This window comes from Artibeus jamaicensis, unplaced genomic scaffold, assembly GCF_021234435.1.
Source record: "Artibeus jamaicensis isolate MK-2021 breed Jamaican fruit bat unplaced genomic scaffold, CSHL_Jam_final scaffold_833, whole genome shotgun sequence".
In the NCBI taxonomy this organism is placed as follows: domain Eukaryota; kingdom Metazoa; phylum Chordata; class Mammalia; order Chiroptera; family Phyllostomidae; genus Artibeus; species Artibeus jamaicensis.
This window is the reverse complement of record NW_026522056.1, coordinates 10,263,488-10,283,228: the sequence shown is the minus strand read 5'-3', so window position 1 is coordinate 10,283,228 and position 19,741 is coordinate 10,263,488. Positions and strand designations below refer to the sequence as shown.

The window sequence follows — 19,741 nt, the reverse complement described above, 5'->3', positions numbered from 1 at the left end:
CGGGACATGGTAAGGAGCGGCAGTTCGTGTGGCCGATGAGAGACATTAGAAAACAGCTCACGTCTTGTAGAAAGTGTTTGAAGACAGTATACTACGTCTAGTTCCATGATTCTCAAGCATGTCACCTTAGATCGTGGGATCCGTACCATGGGGAGAATAAGACTTTCCTTGCCTCCTTTTGGAGGGTGTAGCTATTGTGAGGATTGAATGAGATACTGCACTGCATAGCGTTGTGAGCCCCCATGAGCACAGAGACAGTGAGCATTACCTCTGTGTGTCCCCTTGTCTCCTATTCACGGCCACAGACAGCTGCCATGTGTTCAGAGCTGCATTCATGCCCAGGTGAAAGGCCAGAAACACGTGCCTGCTCCTTTTCTCCAGAAAGCAAATGCTTTTCTCTGTCGCCCAACAGACTTAGGCACAACTGGCCTTCTTGAATATTGTAAGACTACTGACTGTATTAGATTGTTATAGACTTAAAATGCAGTCCACACATTTCTGCTCATTACCAAAAAGCAAAACGAAACTCCAGATAACACTGAGGGAGCTACCATACTTTTTTGTGAGCTACATGTGGGCAAAAGTTTGTGTAGTTTTGTGTATTCATTTGGTTATAATTGGCATGTAACATTATTCATTTCAGGTGTATGACATAAGGTTTGTCATACATCAGATGGTCACCACAATAAGTCTAGTTAAAATCTATCATCTTACATAGTGACAAAATCTTTTTCTTTATATGAGAACTTTTAAGATTTACTCTTAGTAACTTTCAAAATGTACAACAGAGTATTATTACTTTAGTCACCATGGCGTACATTAAGTCCCTGTGACGTGTACTGTATAACCTGAAGTTTGTAGCTTTTGACTCCCTCCACCCATTTCTCCCTCCCCCACCCCTGACATCCACCAACCTGTTCTCTATAGTAAGAGCTCAGGACAGGGGGGTGCATTCTGATTTCTTAGATTTTACAAATAAATGAGTAACTACTAGCATATGGTCATTGCATTAAAATCTGGCAAATGATGTGAATAACAGCGCTGTAGTGATGTGACTTAAAGTGAACGAGATGTTTATTAGTTGGATCCATTTCTTGGGGGTGTGAAAATCTAGAGCCTTCCCCGTGGTGGCTGTGGAATGAACCCCATCTTTACTCGGCCTTGCCCACTCTGTTCCCACCCGTGTCCTTGTGTGCCTTCCAGGATGGCCTTTCCCCAGCTAGAATGCACACCTCCACCCCTCTCTGTTTTCTCACAGAAATCCAGTCACACGTGTTAGTGGGTAAGATGGTAACTTTACAGAAAGTTCCAGAGGCTACGAGTGTCAGAGGCCCCACTGGGAACTGCTGTGACCTTCCAGTGTTTCCCGCTCTACCTCGCATACCCCCTGGGGAAGCCTTGCCTTTCCACTCTGTCTCCCCAGATGTGGAGGCGACCTCTCCTCAAGGTCCCCCTGGTGCCACAGACACGTGTGAATGAGTAAATATGGCTGAGACAAGATGAGATCTGTTTGGGGATGGAGGCGTGGGCTGTGGCCAGTTTCTCTGGGGAGAAAGAGGCCTCGAGCGCCTTCTTCCATAACCTTTTATTGGGTTGTAATACACAGGAATACAGGGCAGCAAGGATCAAACAGTAGATAACATTTCAATGAGGTCTGAGGGCTTAGTCTGAGTCAGTGTCTGTCAGGAAGAGAGTTGCAGAAACTTTGGGAGACAAACTCTTTTCCTCTCGGACCCTTATCATATGAATGAAAGCACTTTTAGCAGAGCAGATTTCACAGGTTAATCAGCAAGTCTCTGTGGTGCCAGATTTCCCCCCAGGGCACGCTCTAGCCAGGCAAGGAGCTGCACCTCTCCCCATCAGATAGTCAGGCTTAAGGGTATTAGAGCCAGGAAGTGCTTCTCCCAGAGAACGTGGGGACTTGGGCTTTGACAAAGCCCGATGGGGGGGGGGGAGTGGTGTGAGAGTCCATTGCTCTTTGTTGCAGCCCCCAAGTCCTTCCATGAAAGCCTCCCAAGTGATCCAGTCTGCCTTAGGTTGCCCCCCCACCACTGTGAGGGGTCTTACCCATCATTGACTTCAGACCAAGCTCTGGGGGCAGGGAGAGGAACTGAGGCAGCGTTTGCTACCAGAGACAGGCTTTGTCTTCTGCAGCTGGCATTCCAAAGGTCATCTCTCGCCCTTAGCCACAAGGGGTAGAGATACAATTCCTAAAATCAGGCGAGCGGTCTACTGCACCCAGACAGGGCTGCCATCCAGCCTCTGAAACTGTCTCTCTAGGTAAGATCTGTGCTCAATCCTGGATCTAAAATGCAGTTTGAGCTTCTACTCTGTGTGTGTGCGGGTGTTTCACACCAGTCTCTAAATTTGCATGTACCTCAATTTAGGCTGGAACATTTATTCCGCAGGTGCCAGCAAACATCCGCTGAAGTAGGTGCTGTGTAATGCATCAGAAGGCTTAAGATATGGTTTGTGTTCTTTTTTATTTTTGTTCATGTTCTTAAGGAGCCTGCCAATGAACAGTGCAGGGAGAAAATGATCACAGATAATGAGTAGATGGATTGAGAAGCTTTCAAAAGGCATAAATCTGAAGTTACATCTATAATACATACAGGTAACTCAATTTTATACTGAGTCTAGCAAATCCTAATATAGAGGACTAGAAGTGAGGGGTAGAAACACTTGGTAGGCAATATCAATAAAGGGTGCTCAATGGCATTTTTTGTGGAATATGACGGGAGAGTTTCAAGTTAATATCATCTGGATTCAAAGGACAAAAGGCTTTGGATCCTGCCTACTGAAGGGGCTTTTTCTTTCTAGTCTAGCTTTTACCTCCCATTTTTCAATGGTCAATAACACCTGTCACAGTCTCATTCTCTTGTAGAATATTAAGAAGAACAAGAACATGAGAATTCTGATATACTGTCTGATGGAAATAAACATTTAGGTGTAAGGTTTGTGTATGTGTGTGTATATACACACATGTATATGTGCAGGAGGTGTGTATGTGTATATGTATACAGACATGCATGTATACATTCAGGGTCTGGCAGAAGGAATGCCTGCCTGGGTGGTTGGTAGGCTAATAATATGGATGTAATCATTATAGCTTTAATTTGAACAATTCACCTAAAATGTCATATGGTGTGTCTGAGTGCAATACTGTTATGTTACAGAGTTACGTGCTTATGATTTTCTAATAAAAATGAGGGCGTTATTTGTTCCAGACCCTGTATACACACATCCGACAAAAGTTCAGAAAAGGTGAAAGGTTAGGACTCCCGCTAACAGTTTCAAATGTAACTCAAGCCTCAGATAAAATAATCTCCCACAAAGCATCAATCTATCCCCTTCCAAAGCAAGGCCGCCCCCGACCCCACCCCGGCGCCCTGCAACCACTCCGTGCTGCCTAGTGGTGAGGACACCCACAGGCTCGTCAGTGACACTCCTTCTGGCCCAAGCTAACCAGAATACTGCTCAGGAACTGATCCCGCTTCCTGGCACGAACTCTTTGACGGTCTGCTTTTTCCAGATTTGTTTATAAACTGCCAAAGTCTACAAATTGCAGACCATCTGTACATGGCACTATGCTAATGAATGTGGACATCCTGCAAATCCATAAACTCATTACCTCTAAGTAACTAGTTTCTTCACATGCTTCTAACTGGGGTTCTAAATAAATAGAAACCAGATAAAGACCTGTTTCTCTGAGGGGCGAACGCTGCCAACAACCTTCTGGAATGTTAAGCCTCTCTGTCAAGGAGATGACCTGTTTGCATGAGGTCATTTGGATCAATGATACAAATGTCCGTCCATTAGGCTGGAGGTGGTCAATGTATTGATCCCACAATACTAAGCTAAAAATTTGTATTGCTTTTGTGAAGAGCTTAATTAGGGTTTTCCTTGTGGAATAATTTCTTGAACTCAGTACACATGCCCTTAAGGACACTTGCAGAAAGACTGTAGTTCTTGGTGCTTGTCAGGCATTTCCATAAGAAAGGCTTGAGAATGGGCAACGACACAGAAATGATAATATTCAGGCACGCTTGGGGTAGGAGATTTAGTGAAAAGGAGTTACCTTTAGGGAAGGGCATTGAGCTCCTTTTTGTGGAAACCATCACTAGGAGCCAGAAAGCTGGTGTGTGGAGAAGAGAAAAGAAACCTACTTCTGGTTCCTGAATGTATTATGTTTGTCCCTTACAATAATATAGTTTATAATCTATGAGCCATCACGTTAGAATCAAAACACATTATGTTAAAATACACATCCATGTCTTCCTGTGAAAGATGGCAGATCTTGTTGCCCTGGCAACAACAGTCTGAACCTGACGGGGGCTGCACACCCACACATGTCCTGTGATCTTCACTTTGTCCCAGTTGCCACTACTTACCCATGCACACTGACGCCAAGGCTGTTCCATAAATTAGAAGACCGCTGTCCAGAGGGAAGGGAATTGAAGGGGAAAAAAGGGGAGGGATTTAGAGGAACAAGTATAAAGGACACAGGGACAATAACTAAGGGGGGTGGAAATGGGAGGGAGGTGGGGTGCATGGGGGAGGGGTGGGCCGGGATGGGAGAAATAGAAAACTGTACTTGAAAAATAACTAAATAAAAATTTTAAAAAAACAACAATACATTAGAAGACCACTGTGATACATTAAAAACAAAAAGAGACTTTTAAGCAAAAATGAGCTCATTGCCATTTTTCATGGCACTGTCAAAGTGTTTTTTTAAATACTCATATCTCTATCTAAAGTGGGAGAACAAAAGAAAGAAAAATGGTAACTATTTTTTTAAGAAAAATGAGAGCAAGCTCATTTCTTCATGGAAATGAAGATCAGCCCCTTGTCTTTAATATGCAAGCAACGCCCTGGGGTGTCTCACACCCAGAGCCAAGTGGGTAATTTATGGTCCCCCCCCCCCGGCCCCCCAGGAGCATTTGAGTTTGCCATGACTGGCGTAGGGAATGTTTTTCCTACCTTATTTATTAAACCAGTCTACATTAGGAGCACTTAGCTCATCAAAAATGTTTTAAAATTTCTCTAAGTGACAAAAGCATAAATCCAAGAGCAATTTGTCACTTTTATAAGCCCAGAAAATACCAAACTGATTTCCTCATAACGATCCTGCCATCAGTTAAGTGGATAAACGGTTAGGTTACAAATAAAAACAGCCCCGTGGTTAGGAGTCTGCTAATGTGAGGACTGTTTGTAGACGTAAGTGGATTGATGGGGCTCGGTCATGACACCGTAAACCCCAAGTAGACCAGACTCTGTGTGTATTATGACTCCTCATGCATCCTTTATTGGCGCTTTTCAAGCTGTTATCTGGGGAGACCCAGTAGCAGACCCCCGTGTGTGTCCATAGTCCATGTGCGTGTGTGGGAGGGTAGACTGAATGGCAGGGACAACTTACATGATGGGGCGGGAGTTATGCCCTGGACATCTCCACGGGGCATGATCGACACAGGAGGGGAAGGACGTGAATGACGTCTCCTGGATTATGCAAACTTGGCCTCAGCTGTCACCATCTTACTCAGCTTGGGCATCTCTGGCTCCGAGGCCCCCACTTGTGCATCAGTCATAGGTCTTTCCTTGTTAATCCATTTTCCCATTTTGGGCTTCAGATAAACTAGTCCTAGGAAACATTTTATGGCAAAATAGAAATTTGAAAATGATTGCTACATGATGAAGAAAAGAGATATTTTTAAAATAAAGTGATTTCTTTTTTCAGATTAGTAAAGAGCTTTTCCTTGAAGGTGCCACAATTTACCAACAGGAAGAAGTTACCCTATTCTTCTCTTAAAACCTCTGTAAACATATTTCCTTCCAATCATCTTTCATTTTGTAAAGCATATATAATTTTTTTGTTTTATAAGTTTATACCACTAATCATACAAATTTGCATTTTGACTTCCCTGTATTATGAGCATTTTCTGTGTTTTCACTAGTTAAAATCATGGCTTTTAATTCTTATTTAATACTAAATCATATCCTTATATCAACATTTACAGTCAAGTCTCCGCTCTTGTATGTCTTAGTTCTTGAACAATTCGACTCTCAACCAAGTTGTTCGCAGAAAACGTGTTCTGTTGACTGTGTTAACAGAGGTTCTGGTCTTGATTCTTGACCCAACAGCCCTCCACACTGCTACCTGTATGACCAGTCATGTGTTTCGCAGGTGACAAAAGATTCAGTTTTTGAACAAGTCCCTCTGGAGCAGTTTTCTGGAACAAATCAAGTTTGAGAACCAAGTTGCCTCTGTATCTAAACAGAGCTCTATTATATGCATGCATGTAGCTTTGGCATAATTTTTCCTTTTTCTTTCTTTCTTTTTACCAAACATAATTTATTGTAGTTCAGTTTTTGTTTGTTGGCCTAGCACTTTTGGGGGCGAGTAAATTCCAGAGATCATAATTACAAGAACGGAAGGCATTACTGTCTTTAAGACTATCAGATGGTGATAAGTACTAGGTAACAATTATGGCAGGATGGGGGAGTGAGTGGAAGTGAAACTTGCTCTGTTAGAAAGTGTTGTTTGGCAAGACCTCTCTGAGGAGGTAACATCTGACATCAGATCTGAATGAAAGGTGGAGTTGAGCCATGGAGACACCTGTGGGGAAGGCCTGCTGGGCCCGGAAGTGGCAGGTGTTTCAGGCCCTGAGGCTGGAACTTGCATTGGGCCCGCAGGATGCAGGACAGAGTCTGTTAGGCCGGAGTGGAGTGAGCAGAGTGACTTCGAGGATATGAGATAGAGGACTGATAGAGAACTAGACCACTGCTAACAATGATAGAAGTGCATTGTTAGCCTTGGGAAGGTTTTGCGATTTTGTCCTAAGTGGGATTTGAGGCCATTCAAAGATTTCAGGCTAGAAAGTCACGTGATCTGATCTCTTAGTGGCAAATCAACTGTAGCGGCAACAATGGAGCAGCAGGCACCCCAGGTCCTAAAGAGGCTGTTATTACTGACATCCGAGAGAGGAGCAGTGGGAGAGTGGTGGGAGGGTACAGGTGACATCCTATGCCCTGCTCTCTCAGCACAAATGAAACTAAGCACAAAAAGAAAAACTGTATATATACATGTGTGTGTGATGTTAATCTTTGCTATTTTGATAGGGAAAAACCCATTACATTGTTGTTGAACTTATCGTTATGCCATATTACCTAGAATGGGATTTAAATAAATATATATAGTGATTTTAAATGATTAAGATTATTCCTCAAATTATTATAATATTCATGAAATTTGTGACAAATATTTCTTAGATTTTTGGCCACTTAATTGTGTACATGATTGTTCTTAGGAAAGTTTTCAATTTGAAGCCAAACCTTTACTTGATGATTGTGGCTTGAATATTTTCTAAACTAAGTTTTTTGGTTTTTGGCTTTTTGTTTCACTTACAGTTTACGTTCAGTATTATTTTTATTAGTTGCACATGGGTAGACAAGCATGCACACGATTTCATCAGGAAAGGTCTCTTTGATCTCCGGGAGCTGGGACTTCTTGGTTTCTGTCTCCAGAGACGCCAGCCCCAGGGGCTTTTTCTTGGCCAGTTAACTCACTGGCAGTAAGTAATTCACCTACAGTCCAGGGCCAGCCTTTCCCGACTTCCTGCCCAGCTGTTTGAGGGGAAGTATGAAAAAAGATGACAGGGAGGTGTGGACACAAGGGAACCGCTTTCTAGTGCTACAGGTCTCAGGAGCAGGGAATCAATCAGAAAACCAGGCAATTTAGGCTCTGAATTTTGGAGTCGGGGAGTGTGGGATGGAACAAAGCTTTCCAGCCTTACTTTGAGCAGGCTGGTTTGTTCTTTGAAAAATCCTGACCTATTGGCTTTAAGTGAGTGTTTTAGCTCAGAAATTGTTGACAGCTACTCCTGGCTTTTATTTTCTTGGGGCGATGTGCTTTTAATTGTACCTGTTAAATATAAAATTCATGAAAGAAGAAACTGCTGGGTTTGTTTATCTTGCTTTACCCAACTCTGAGGACAAGCTCAGTAAGTATTAGAAGATATGTCCGGTGAGTAAGTGAACAGCCGTGAGGTACGCAACATTAATAGGGAATGGAGGACATTTGGTGACAGGCAGGCAGCCACACGTGATGTAAATGTGTTTGTGCTGTCCTGCTCTCTTTACCAGAGCTCTGGGTCATCGGTGGTTCCCGCATCTGCAGGCTGGACCGTGGTAACTCCAGCAGGGGTCGGTAGTGAGCTGGCTCCTTTACCTCATGGCTTTTTCCTCCGTCTTGATGTTTTAAAGCAGTTCTCAGAGCCCCTCATTTGGCTATTTGCTATCATTTTCTTTTCTAAAACGGCCCTTTTCTCGGAGAGATTTGGGGTAGTGGTGATTTTGGGGACTCTAAACTCTCATTAACATGGTAGTACTTGAGGTAAGTATCATTAATAAAAGGTGACTATGGGTTTCTTCTGGTAAGTCAATCCCTTTGAATGGAGACTAACAAATCTTTATCACACCAAACTGTTATATAACAGATGCCACTTGTTTGTCGGTGTTCAATTAGAATTCTTTAGATCTAAGCATGACATGGGGCATCTTCTAAAATCAACTTCCAATGACTGATGCAGCTTCTGTGTGAGGTCTGTCCGGGGGAGTCACTGTCCTGCTTTCTGTGTTAGGTCGATTGTGATGTAATGCTGCTAACTAGAGCTGAATGGTTATTGTCAGACGAGACAACAGTCAGGAGCTACCAGGAGGGCCCACGAGAAAGTGGAGATGTTATTGAGATGTGGAAGCAGGGGACACAATGAGGAAGGAGAGCAGTTAGCTCAGGGGAAGCCTGGCCTGCCTGGTGCAGTCAGGGTGGTGCGGGTCCTGCACCCCAAATGGGGGTGGGGTGGGTGGATGAGGATCTATGGGGCAGAAGATTCCATCTATGTCTTCTTCAGTTGTCCAAGGGAAAGAGAAGTTTGAACCAAGGGTAGGATTAGGGTGGAACTGGAAAAAGAAAATAGGTTCTCCAGGAGCAACCTAGAAAAAAACAAATCCAAAATGGGACTAGCCCAACTCAGAGGGTGTGAGAGGGGAGCTTCTCCAGAGGAAAGTGTGCGCCCTAAATGAGTCGGGTGTCTAAACATCCATTCAGTCACTGACGGGGTGACGTAAGTCGTCACTGAAGAACTGTATGCTCCAAATTAAGGAGCACCAAGATTTGAACTGATGTGCCTCTGATTGCCCAAATGTACATTACATTGGCTTTTATACATCATCACACCTTTATTAAAATGTGCTTAAATTCAAACACCATGACTTGAACCGAGTCTAACAATGGATACCCTCTCGGCACAAAGTACGAGTTCTGCATCTACACTGCCCTTCTGGGTTGCCTTGTGCACTGGCTTCCGAAACATCACTGCCATCATCAGAACTGTAATAAAATGACCTAATTGCAGTCACCTCTTTTCTCTCTTCCATGGCATTTTTAGAAAATGGGTCAAAGTCAACAGGGTATTTATGTCCTTTTCCTGCTTCCCATTTATTAACTTGAGCATTCATTTCCTGAATATGCCAGACTCACTAAGTAGAAGGGATGGGATCTAGAATAAAGAGGAAAAAACTGTTGCTGTGGCTCTCTCTTCCACGCACCAAAATGACTCACCTCCGAATTCCCAAGGAAAGCGCACGTGTGTGTGTGTGTGTGTGTGTGTTTAACGACCTGCAAAGCTCACGCTCCTTGCTCCTCACAGGTGGAATGGCTGAAGAACGAGGAGCCCATCAAGTCGGAACAAGACGAGAACATTGACACGAGGGCCGACCACAACCTGATCATCAGGCAGGCGCGGCTCTCCGACTCCGGGAACTACACCTGCATGGCTACCAACGTCGTGGCCAAGAGGAGGAGCCTGTCGGCCACGGTGGTCGTTTATGGTAAGACCAGCCCAAAGGCCAGGAATGGATACGGAGTACAGAAGGCAGAGAAGTAGAGGGGTGTGCATTTTATGAAAAGTTTTAACTTCAGGGCAGAGAAGTCTCTGGGGCTCATCCACTACCCGGCTCTGTCCTGGCCTCTCCCATTAGGTCGGGGAGAACACCTTTCCGCTGCTATTCATGCTGGCTCTTCCATCCAGTGTTGGACTTCAGTGAGGTAGTCAGTGAAATTTCCAGTCTCTTTCAAAAAATAATTTTAGAAGCTGCTTATTTTCTGCCATTGTGTTTATATTTGAAAGGAGTTGAGGTGGGCAACTTCTACTCCCCTCCCTCATTCTCCCCAGACCTGCTGCCGGAAGTTTTTCCCCTGGCATACAAAACCCACCAAAAAAAGCACCCACTACTATTTGCTGAATGTCTCAGGTATTATATAAAAGAAATTCCCAGCTGTTTAAGTGAAGGCAGTCCCCTCTCCAATAGAAGAGCCCTGGGATTTATTTTTGAAGCACTTAAAGTAACAGAAATTCAAATGCCGTTGTAGTCTCCTTATACTCAGGATTTTCAAGTGCTTTAGGGATATGTTGACAAGTTCTTTCTATTTTTCGTAATTTCCCAGCAAAGAAAATTATCTGTGTCCCTCCTTATAGCAGATGAATAGGCTGAGGGGCAGAGATGAGGTAAGTCCTGCGTGGCTCACCTCCCGATGGAGCGGCCAGTGTGGTTCCTCTCGGTCCCAGGATGCTTCACTCACAACACCTGGCACAGTGGCTTGCACATAGTAGGCAGTCAGTAAAAACCTGTCTCCTTTCTCTCTCCCTCAGTGAATGGAGGCTGGTCGTCCTGGACAGAGTGGTCAGCCTGCAGTGCCCGCTGTGGCAGAGGATGGCAGAAACGCTCTCGGACCTGCACCAACCCGGCTCCTCTCAATGGGGGGGCCTTTTGTGAGGGGATGTCAGTGCAGAAAGTTACCTGCACTTCTCTCTGTCCTGGTGAGATATGCACAGATTCCCTTCTGAGCCACCAACACTCTTAAGCTGCTGTGAGGCCTTTGATGCAACCTTCTCTCCCAAAGTGACGCTCTCCCATGTTCTTAGAGAGCGGAGCATCGCTCCGGAGGGCTGATGTAGAAAGTAATAGCAAGAACGTGGGTGAAATACCTCTGTTTGGGGGCACATGTGATATATTTTTTTAGTACTCAAATAACCTTGGACACTCACCATCAATAAGCCAAATGCTTTGAAGATACCCCCAGTGTCTGGTTGGGCTGAGCCATGCCCTTCTCTCCCATTTTGTGGCATCCGTTGTGTCATAGCTGCAGAGGTTGAGTTTCTGTAAGAACCAAAGAGGTACCAAACACCTGACCCTGGATTAGCAGTTACCAATCAACTCACCTTACCAGGTTCGGCTTTGTATTTATTTCCGATATAATTGGCAGGGACCACACAGCATCACAGCAGTTTTACTTGGGGTCTACACTTGCCTCGCTTTCTGAGTAGAGAGGGGCTTCCTTGGCTGAGTAGGGATTTTATAAGATTTTATCTGTTCATCTCTTACTGGCTTTAACCCAATTTATACAATGAGAGATAGATGAGACAGAAGATGACTTTCTTTATGGAAAGCATATCCTCCCACTGAGAAATGAATTGATCCTGGGTCTCACATGCATTATAAAGCATTTACTCCAAGGACACTGGACTAGCGCCTCACATCTAAGATTTCAAATCTAGTTCCACTCAAAGCTGGGGTGGAACTCTCACCTGCAGTATATCCCTGGAGTTTCACTGGGAACTCATAGTCAAATAAGCATTTATTGAGTGCTTACTATGTGCCAGATACTGTGCAAGATGCTCTTATATCTGTAATGTCATTTAACCCTGTGTTGTGAGTTGTTTTGTTTTTTATCCCCAGTTACAGAAATAGGCTAAGGGATTTTCTCTGGGTTGCTCAGACAATAGGGGCTCAGACATTTAGCTTCAAGATCAGTTTGGGGTTTTTTTTGTTACCCTACTCCTAATTGCTCCAGATTAAAAACTGCAGTATCTTAACCCACATAAGTGTGGTTGGACTATTCCTAGGAGGTAACGGAACAATTGCCTCGAACAGCTGCCACAATCTCTAGGGCTGATTTTTAGTGGAATTCAGTTTGCTCATTTCTACATGGAGCAGCAATTTATGACCCAAGAAATTCTATTTATGTAAGTCTTGGTGTCTTGGGGTTTGACTGACCTGTTTTAGTTTAATGCTATCAATATATATGGGTTTAACATCTTGCTGTTGAGGGGCTTTTAGGACTTAAAGATAGTTCACTCTGCTCTCTGCTCTAGCCTGGCAACACCCGAGGAAGTGGGGGTTACCACTGGTTACCGCACATTGTTTATCTGTCCATCTAAGATGCACTTGAGCATGAAAGACGGGGGAGGAATGGATAATGACATTATTAGCCAACCCAAGGGCCCCAGTAATTCGAATCCTTGCCTAAATTCAATAATTGGTCTCATCCTGAAATGGCTAGAGATTTACACCACTGCTTTTGCTGGCCTATCTTTTTTAGGAAAGAAACCATGGAGAGAAGATAAAATGAATATATTATTTTGTTCTTGTGGTGGTTATTGGTTTAATAGAACAGCGGTCCTGGGGTGAGTCTCCTGACAGCCGCCCGACTCATTCTAACGGTGGTTCCTTTTGTTTCCCTCCAAAGTGGACGGGAGCTGGGAAGTGTGGAGCGAGTGGTCCGTCTGCAGTCCAGAGTGTGAGCACCTGCGGATCCGTGAGTGCACGGCGCCGCCCCCGAGAAACGGGGGCAAGTTCTGCGAAGGTCTGAGCCAGGAATCGGAAAACTGCACGGACGGGCTCTGCATTCTAGGTAACTCCATGCTTACCATCTTCAGTGTTTGTGCACAGTATGAAGAGAAATGTCATAGGTATCGCTTTGGTTCAATGCGTTAGCAGAAAGCAAAGTCTCCAAGAGCAAAAAGAAAATGGGCGAGAAGTGTAGAAAAGTGGATGAATACATTGGTTAGTCGAGATGGGTTATTTTAAGTATTTTATTGCTAAGTTTTACAAATGTGTATGTACACTTATTAGTTTAACCAGGTGAAGACATTTTAGGCTTTAGCTTAGCCATTTTTTTCTCTCAGTACCCTCCATTTTTAAGTTTGGTGAAATTCTGAGACTGATCACGGTGTTCACGTTTTCCCCCAGTGGTTTTATACACAGTGAAGCCTTCGGTCATCTCCAGAGACCATGGTTTTGTGGCAAGGGGCATGTGTTGTGACTATTAGCTCAGAAGTGTGTTGTGACATATGACCCCTGAGGAAGTGGGTGGCTTTGTGGCAAGTTGATCTGGCAGAGCAAGAACTAGAATGTTCCTTTGAAAACTCCCAAAGCCTTTATTCCTGAGATGACACTGTTCCATTTCCAAATGACTCTGCCTAAAGGAGAAAGTATAAGAGGATCTAATCGTCACATAGAGACAGGTTTTAATTTGGTACCATCCCTTACAAGCTTTGTGACCCTGGGTAAGTCACTTCTCTGACTAAGTCCCCAAATGGTACCTATTTTTGGTTACTGTGGAGACCAAATAATAAGAGAATGTACTTGACTATTTATGGCACAGAGTAGGTGCTCAGTAAAGGGGAAACCATTCTTCACCTGCCCACTCACTGAGCCAAGGTGTGCTGATTTTGCTTAGGTCCTTAACAAGCAAGAGATTCAGGGCGTAGAGCCAGGTGGCTTTTCTTGGAGGATGGCGGGATGAAGAAAACACCTGAGTCGGATTTGTTTTTCCACATCAACACAGCTGGGCAGTTTTGAAAGCAAGCACATCGAACGTGCTGTAGCATTTTTAGAGTCCACATGGTTGATACATTGTCTAAAATGACTGCTACCTTTAAACAACGAGCACTGAGCACTGACCAAGGAGCGCACGGTGCTTTCTTTTCCATGTAGGTGTGAGCACCTGCATGTGTCAGATACAACTCGCAGGCTGCAATGAAATGCTACGTAGCCACCAGTCTCGGTGCTTAGTCTCAGTGATTGAAGGGCCACGCGCTCTAACGAATACATTTCAACCATTTGCTTCCTCAAAATGCCTCCGCCCTTCCAAAATGCAGGAAACCTAAGGCAAACTCAGTAGCAAGAGGCTTGAGGAGATATGTTGCTGACTACCCTGGACTGCCCCCAGATACCTTTGAAATATACCTTGGAAGTGTGACTAGTTTTTTTTTAACACACAGCCGTATTTTAACTGATACAATGCGGACTGTAATACTTGTAAGTCTTCTAAAGAGGCATCGACATCTAACCATTTGGTTGCCAACTGAACTGTAGAAATCACAGTAACAACCTTCCCGTCAACCACCAGGTAGACTTGCACTTGAGGCAAGAAACCTGTGGCTATCAGGCATCAGCTTTGTATTATTACTAAGCTGACGAATACTTAGTCTTTCAGTTACAGTTGAAGACAGACAATGGTTGGCCCCTCAGGTAAGAAAAAGAAGTGTTGTCAAATACACGAATATTATTTATTGGCATTTGTCATTAAAAGTCTGATGAAAGGCATTACCAGCACGGACAGTGTATTGGACAGCCTGGATCTCAGCTCCCAAATTTGAGATGGTGTGCTTGTCAGGGTCATCCAGAGAATAACCAGTGGAACAGTGGTCCCCAGCCATTTTGGCACCAGGGAGACAGGAGGCAGGCTGTGGACTGGTACGGGTCTGTGGCCCAGGAGCTGGAGACCCGTGCAGTAGGACACATCTGTAAGCTATAGGAGATACCCAGATACACTGATTACAAGGAACAAGCTCACATGGTTGTGGGATTTGGCAAGTCCACCATCTGCAGAGCCAATGCCGCTCTTCAAACACTGGCCGGCAGGAGAATCTTCTATTACTGAGAAGGATCAGGCCCCCTGGTGGTGACTATGAAGGGCAATCTGCTTTTCTCCTGAAAACACCTTCACAGGCTCATAGATAAGAAAGCAGGAAGACAGCTGGTGGGGGACCCGGGTGAGGGGATGGGAGGGATTGAGCAAAAAGGACAACAGGGCAGTGATGGGTGGGGGAAGGTATAAGGGAGCTCAATGGTAATGGGGGGGGGGGGAGGAGAGGAGAGGGCTAAAGGAGGAGAGAAAGGGAGGGGGAGAAAGGAGGAGGGGGAGGGACAGGGATAGAAAGGGAGAGATAGAAGGTGGAGAAGGAGATGGGGAGGAAACAGGGCAAGTGATGGAGAGGCCAGGGAAAGGGAGTATGGGAGCGGGGAGGGGGAGAAGAGGAGGGAGAGACAAAAAGAAGAAACACAGCCTAATGTTCCCCCAGTTATCTGGGCACTTGATGACCCAGACGACCAGGCCCCTTCTTGCCCCTCCCCCACTCCCTTTCCCCACAATCCCTCTCCCTCTCCCCTCAGTCAAGCTGACATATAAAATTAGCCATCACAGATATATACATACTTGTGATATTCCAAAGTTTAGTCCCTTCCTTGGAGCCAGTCATGCAGTAGTTGAGGCAGTGACTTTCAGCAATCCCTGCGGACATTGGCCATGCATGGTTTCGGTCACACATGCATAGTTTAAGGAGTACTCCTTTCCCCTGGTGGCAATTATATAGCTAGGAAGACAATGAGTTTTGGAATACAGTCCGCATCAGATGTATGAGTTTAGAATGCTATGTAAGCCTTTCCTTTTACTCAGTGTGCCCAATCTGGTATTGCCTTTTCTAAGAAAGCCTGTTTTTTTTCTAGCATCCTTTGTCTCTATAGTATGCAAATCAATATGTCTCTCAAATGGGATCAGGAATCTTGATGACTACTAAGAAACCCTAGAAATGTATGAAATACACCTACGCATCTTTGGGGTAGGGGTATGTTTACAAGAGTCCAACACCCAGATACATTCCGCCCTTTTAGACATAGTGGCCACCAGTTCAGTAAAAACAAAGGCCATGTTGCTCTCTGTTCGCTGCTTCCCGCATCCTCCTTAAAGATGGCAGCGCCCCGTGCACTTCTGGCTGGTGCTCTGGTCGAATGCCCTTGTGAAAGAGGCCGTGCTTTTCATACGGAGAGCCAATGACGGCTGGCTCTGATTAAAATAGCATTCGGCACCAGCTTCATGGAGCGGTGGCTTCATGAAGGATCTAGGTCATGTCACATCTGGGAATTTCCTTCATCCTGTTTTTTTCATCTATGCCAAACAAGACCCTAAAGCAATTCCTCAATTCCCAAGTTCTCTTGGAGGGCCTATTATTCTTTGATTTTATTTCGCTTTCAACAGAGCATCTGGATTGTGCTCGGTGTCCCTGAGGGTCGCACGGCCCCTAGAGATGGAGCTGCCGCCTCTAAACAATCACTTTAACATTGGGGTGTGATTGTGGCTTGGTCAGTTGTGACTGGAGCACAAAACCTCAGTGTTAAGGTGTCACAGATGGCCATGACTAAACGCTCTTACCAAGAAATTAAATGCCCCGAGACTGGGGTAAGAGGAGGCAATTTTTGCCAATAGCAGTTAGTGCAAGGATCACAACCAAAAGCGCAGCTATGCCTCCAGTGCCTTTTTAATAAAACATTTCTTTCCCAGAAAGATAATTATATTGAGAAACAAGAACTCGTGTGGATCCATATTTTCTAAACCTAAACAACAGAATCGGGGGGGGGGGGTTGACCGTTGTCCTTTCTACTTGCTGAGTTTACTTGCTCCCTGCTCTGAGGATCTCAGCAGAGATCAACAGCACATGCCTACCTCATTGACAGGAAGGGTGGAAACGGCAGGGTATTCCGGCTGATCCTGCAAAACTAGAAAAGCCTGCTCCCTCTTCCTTTATTCCAGCAGATATAAAACTAAGGGCTTTGGTTTGAGAAGATTAAATAGATCTGCTTCAAGGGGATTAGTGCCTTTCTGGGGGGCACTGAGTCTGAAGGCAGAAAAATGCTACAGGGCCCTGAGAGAGGGAGAAAATCTTAAAGTCCGAACTGCCTAATACTTAATCCATCCCTCTGGTCAAGACGTGAGAGAGGTCAGTTCAGTACTGTTAGCTCAAAAACGGAGGTAACAGTTCAAACAGGGGATGTGTTTTCATTTCTGATGGATTCATGGGTGAGACAAGTCTGAATTGACAGTTTGGAAACCACATCAAGGACAAGAGCAGGTCCAAATAAACAACCCCCAGCTACATTTAATAATCAACACAACATTGTCTATTGAATGATCCACTTAAATGACCTACGGGAAGCACCTGAAAAGGTGAGCCCGTAACCACATTAAAGGAAAGGCTGCCATGGTAGGCTCTTTCTCTTGGACCATTAGAACCTCACTGTTATCCGTGACAGTAATGAGCTGAGTCCCTTCTTTGTCTTTCCTGGGGTAACAAATAATGTTCACTCTGGAGTTAGCTCCATGCATTCGAAACAACTTTTACATTTTGCTAGTGGTTTATGGAACGCCTACTTTGTATACAGGATTATAGCCGTGAATGTCCCTTTACTGAAACAAAGCCCATTATTTTCTTTCTTTAGGCAAAAAGTCTGGAATCATATTTGATTCATTCTTAAACTTGTTGTGGGATAAGTTCATGTTCCAGACATATTTCAGAACCAGCTGCATTGCACAATTGCTTAATTATAGCGCAGTTAAAATTTATATAGTAAAGAAACGAAAACGGCATCAGCAAGATAACACGCCAGCACAATGCATTAACGTGTCATGAAATTTCCTACTGCTTACTAATTCTCCCAAGTAGTTTCAATATTAAACACCCACTTTCATTTCACCTATAGTACATAGTAGGTGCTCCTTTTTATAATAACAGCCTTCTACATAACAAATGATTAATTCAGAGTTGCCTTCATGTCTATTGCATAGCAAATGTGGATACAGTGTTGCACACCCTCAAGAATAATAAGAATGTAGGTTTGGGAACATATGGTGTCATTAGCAGCTTAGCAACAATCTCTCCCCCATGCCCCAATGAACACTTTGCCATTGGGGGACCCGGTAAGAAGATCAGTGAGTAACAAGCTTTAAAGAGACAGAGTGGAGTGTCTCATGACTGAAGTTTCCATGGTGCTTCATTAAAAAAGACGAAGCAGAGACAGCTCCATATTTGTGTATCTTAGTGAAAGCCACTTTTTAATTTTATAAAAGTTTCATTTTTGTGCCATTTGATAAGGCAAAGTCAACTGCTATAAGTGGAATTGAGCATAAAGATAATGAAGATAAACAACAAATAATCATAAAGGGGCTCCCCTTTGTTATCCACGCACTGTAAACTTTTCTATTTTTATGCCTTGTTAATAAAAGGATAGACTTCCAGTCAAGATGACGGAGTAGACAAACACAGCTCTGGTCCCCTCCTATGGCAGCGGGGGCAGAAATGCAGGGCAGTCAGGCCTCACCAAGTGTTAAAAATAAGGTGGGCATCACAGCTATGAGGGCCAGGGCCCAGATCCCCACCCTGGGGCACCAGTGCCAGAAGGAAGAACCCAAATGACATCTGGCTCTGAAAACCTGCCCAGGTTGCATCTAAGTGACTCTGATTTCTGCGGGCATCCAAAGCCTTTTTTTTTTTCCTAACTTTTTATATATACTTATTGATTTGAGAAAGAGAGAGAAACATCAGTTGGTTGCCCCCCCTACACAGGGATTGAACCTGCAACCTAGGTATGTGCCCTGGCTGGGAATGGAACTCATACACCAACCGAGGCACACAGGCCAGAGCCCAAGACATTCCTCTTCAGGGGCCTGCAGAGGGGCTTACAAACTCACTTGCCCTAGGCTCTGTTGCAGGGGAAGTAGCTCCAAAAGCACCAGGAGCATATGGGAAGGAACTAAAATGACTGGCTGCAGGGCTCAGGGCAGCTCGATCCCAGAACAGAAGTGCTGGCAGAGGCATTCGTTTCTTTTCTTGAATCTAGCCAGCAGGCACCAAATCCAAACCTTCCCTTGGCCTAATTAACACTGTTTGCCCTGCCCTGGTGATTACTGCTGCACTCGACTCATGCACGGAGCTAAAGCCTCTCCCAGCAACTCTCCCACACTAGCAGGCTGCACTGATGCAAGCCACAAACTTTCCTAAAAGCTCTCAAAGATTCACAAACCCCAGACAAGTGGTGGCTGGCCTTGGCATACCCTGTACATCTTACTAAGCATCCCTGAGCCTGGTACCAGTGGTGACCATTCTCAACTTACATGGTAACTCCTCTCCGATGGCCCCAAGCCTGGCATAACCTGTGGCCAGTGTTGGCTTAGAATGGAACCTCAAATAATCAACCATGGTCCCAGAACTACTGGCAGCTGGCTCAGTTCACAGTGTGGTTTCCCCGGCAATGACCTGGGGCCAGCCTCAGTTTACAAAATAGCCTCTCACGTGTGCCTCCAAGTCCAGTCCAAGCAGCAATAAATTGCAGGTCATCTTGCAGCTCACAGCAGGTGGCCTCAAGTCAAGCAGAAATGGCAATCGAATTTGGTTTTCAACGACGCCCCTCCCAAAAGGCTCCAGAACCAACACAATTGGTGGCCAGTTTGAGATGTCACAGGAACACCAACCTGTGCCAAGAATGAGACATTTGAAGATCAGACTGGCCTGGCACCAGAGGCCTCTAAAGCAACTCCTGTTTCAGGAGATCAGATCCCACACAAGCAATTGTTGGCTGTAATTAGAGACAGACTTTATAGCCAATAAGCCTGAGAGTCAACCACACAAATGATGTGCCAACAGCAGTTAAGGCTCAACTACAAGCGGCCACACACGACCTACCTAAGGGACACCCCTGGGGCATTCGACAGAAGAGCTTGCCACCCTGGGCCTCCAGAACATCTATAACATGAAGCCACTTGGCAAAGACTTGGAGAGGAACGACCGCA

At 44.8% G+C, this 19,741-nt stretch overlaps 1 protein-coding gene across 7 annotated transcripts in view; it reads left to right on the top strand.

Annotated features, from left to right (window-relative positions):
- UNC5D (unc-5 netrin receptor D) overlaps positions 1-19,741 on the top strand; it is a 482,399-nt gene that overhangs the window by 361,940 nt on the left and 100,718 nt on the right. For 4 of the 7 annotated variants that reach the window (XM_053660057.1, XM_053660059.1, XM_053660056.1 and 1 more), the window contains exons 5-7: positions 9,705-9,885; positions 10,707-10,874; positions 12,584-12,748. In XM_053660057.1, the coding sequence (XP_053516032.1) occupies positions 9,705-9,885; positions 10,707-10,874; positions 12,584-12,748 (514 nt within the window). The remainder of the gene's footprint in view (positions 1-9,704; positions 9,886-10,706; positions 10,875-12,583; positions 12,749-19,741) is intronic. The other 3 variants (XM_053660062.1, XM_053660063.1, XM_053660060.1) reach the window with 1 other exon arrangement.